The sequence below is a fragment of the Octodon degus genome, unplaced genomic scaffold, assembly GCF_000260255.1.
Source record: "Octodon degus isolate 3935 unplaced genomic scaffold, OctDeg1.0 scaffold00126, whole genome shotgun sequence".
Classification (NCBI taxonomy): Eukaryota; Metazoa; Chordata; class Mammalia; order Rodentia; family Octodontidae; genus Octodon; species Octodon degus.
Genome location: NW_004524702.1, coordinates 682,029 through 684,100, shown reverse-complemented (window position 1 = coordinate 684,100; position 2,072 = coordinate 682,029). Strand labels below are relative to the sequence as shown.

Below are 2,072 nucleotides of genomic sequence, written 5' to 3'. Positions count from 1 at the left end.
CACTACAAATCCAATCTACAGGGGGCCGGGGAGATGGCTCAGGGGAATAAGCACTTGCCTGGCAAGCGCAAGGGCCAGAGTTCAATCCCCAGTTCCACCAAAAAAAAAAAAACAAAAAACAAATCCAATCCACATAGCAAGACCCTGAACACCCACTGTAGACCCTACACCAAAGACATAAAAGAGCTAGGATGAGGGGCCATGGTAAGAGCCCCGTGGGTCTTCTCGCCAGCACTGGAAGCACTGAAGAGCAAGGGCCAGGCTTCAGGCCCATCACTGGAGATCAAGCATCTGTGACAAGCCCAGCAGCTCTGTGGTGCGCACAGCGGTTACCCCACAGAAGCAAAGAACTAGGAGGCCAAGGAAGGCTGCAGCACGAAGCCTCACTGGTACTGACACCAGGGAGCTTGCGGACTGGAGCTCAGCATGGAGTGGCCCTCGCCCAGCGGAAGCCACAGTGCTCTTGCCCTCCCTTCCTGTCCACCCATCAGCGGTCACGTCATGGCCTTCATCCCTCTAATAAAGGGCGGAGGACCAACCTTCAAGGACTCTTCCTCAAGCCAGCCTAGAACAGGCATATGTAAATGCAGAACCTTGAGACCTGCTCCTGCTTCCACAAGGATTCCTGCAAGAGGGTGTGTGCACAACCCGCCCTCTGCTCCTGACCTCAAGGGACTACCTTCCGGTTCAGCTGAAATTACCTTATGAATGCATGGACTTGTTTCTACTTGCTGGAGTAGGGAGACCTTCCCTTAGGTATTGTCTTACCCAGTGCTGCTGAGGCAGCGGTTCCAGAAGCCACGCCCATTTCCCAGGTCAGCCCAGGGGCAGCTTGGCACAATGGTCTAGCTGGCCCGGCCTGCGAGCAACCCCATGTGGCTAACACCACAAACTTACCTCTTACTTTTTTGTAGTGCTGGGAATGGCACTGAGACCTCACAAGTGCCAGGCAAATCCTGAGCCACAGCTTCTTTCCTCTCCATCTGTAGACTTTCTAGATCAGCTTTGAGAAATCTCGTGGGTAGCCCAGACAGACCTCAAACGTGTGCTCCTCCTGCTGCAGCCTCCAAACTGGATGCTGCAATTACAAGCAGGTACCACCACACACAGCTACCCCATTGACTGAGCTTCCTTCAGTTAGCACCTTTGCTCTTTTATAAGAACAAATCCCATGGGGCCAGGGAGATGGCTCAGTGGAATAAGCACTTGCCCGGCAAACACAGGGCCTGAGTTCAATACCTGGTTTTACACACACACACACACACACACACACACACACACACACACAAATCCCAGCCAGGTGTGGTGTCACATGCCTATAATCGCAGCACTTGGGAGGCTGAGATAAAATAATACTGAGTTTGAGACCAGCCTGCTTACAAAGTGAGCTCAAAGCCAGCCTGGATTACAGACCCTGTCTCAGAAAGACAGACACACACACGGCTGACCAGATAGCTCAGCTGGACTAAAGCACCTGTCTAAACATGCACAGGGACCAGGGTTTAATCCCCTGTATGTGTGCTGCACCCACCCACTCACACACACACTGAAGGCAATTGAGACTTCACAATTGAGTACACACCAGGCAAAAAATAGGGATCACTGAGTCCAATCTATGGTGAGACCCTGTACTAAATACATTAAAAGACGTAAAATTTAAAAATCCCATGCTGGTTGTCTTGACTTCTGACAAAATAACCCACCATCTTCCCCCAGGTTCCTATTGCTTTCCCATTCTCCATCAAGCCATCCACTGGTGACTCAGCCCCAACTCGGAGCCCACAGGGAGGGTGAATGGGCAGCAAAGGACAGACCCAACTGGGCTGAGGGCAGGAGCCAGAAGAGCCTGCAAACAGGATTCCTTTCTCTCCAATCCCAGTGACTCTATGCTGTTCTTAGCAACACCTGGAATCAGACCGCAGGACTTTCCACTGAGCCACATCTCCACCCCATTTTGAAGACAGCATCTTGCTAAGTCACTGCCACTCTCCTGCTTCAGCCTCCAAGTGCTGGGATTACAAGGTATGACAGGAAGACTGAGTCTCATCAGATGAGTCATTTACAACACATTC

General features: G+C 51.6%; 1 protein-coding gene across 2 annotated transcripts in view; it reads right to left on the bottom strand.

The window, feature by feature from the left end:
- Znf621 (zinc finger protein 621) overlaps nt 1-612 on the bottom strand; it is a 7,930-nt gene extending 7,318 nt beyond the window's left edge. The window contains exon 1 of one of the 2 annotated variants that reach the window (XM_023700813.1): nt 540-612. Coding sequence is in view for 1 of the 2 variants with exons in the window: in XM_023700814.1 (XP_023556582.1) it covers nt 540-578 (39 nt within the window). In the remaining variant the exon portion in view is untranslated. The remainder of the gene's footprint in view (nt 1-539) is intronic. The other variant, XM_023700814.1, reaches the window with a different exon arrangement.
- Between the last annotated feature and the right edge of the window lie 1,460 nt (nt 613-2,072).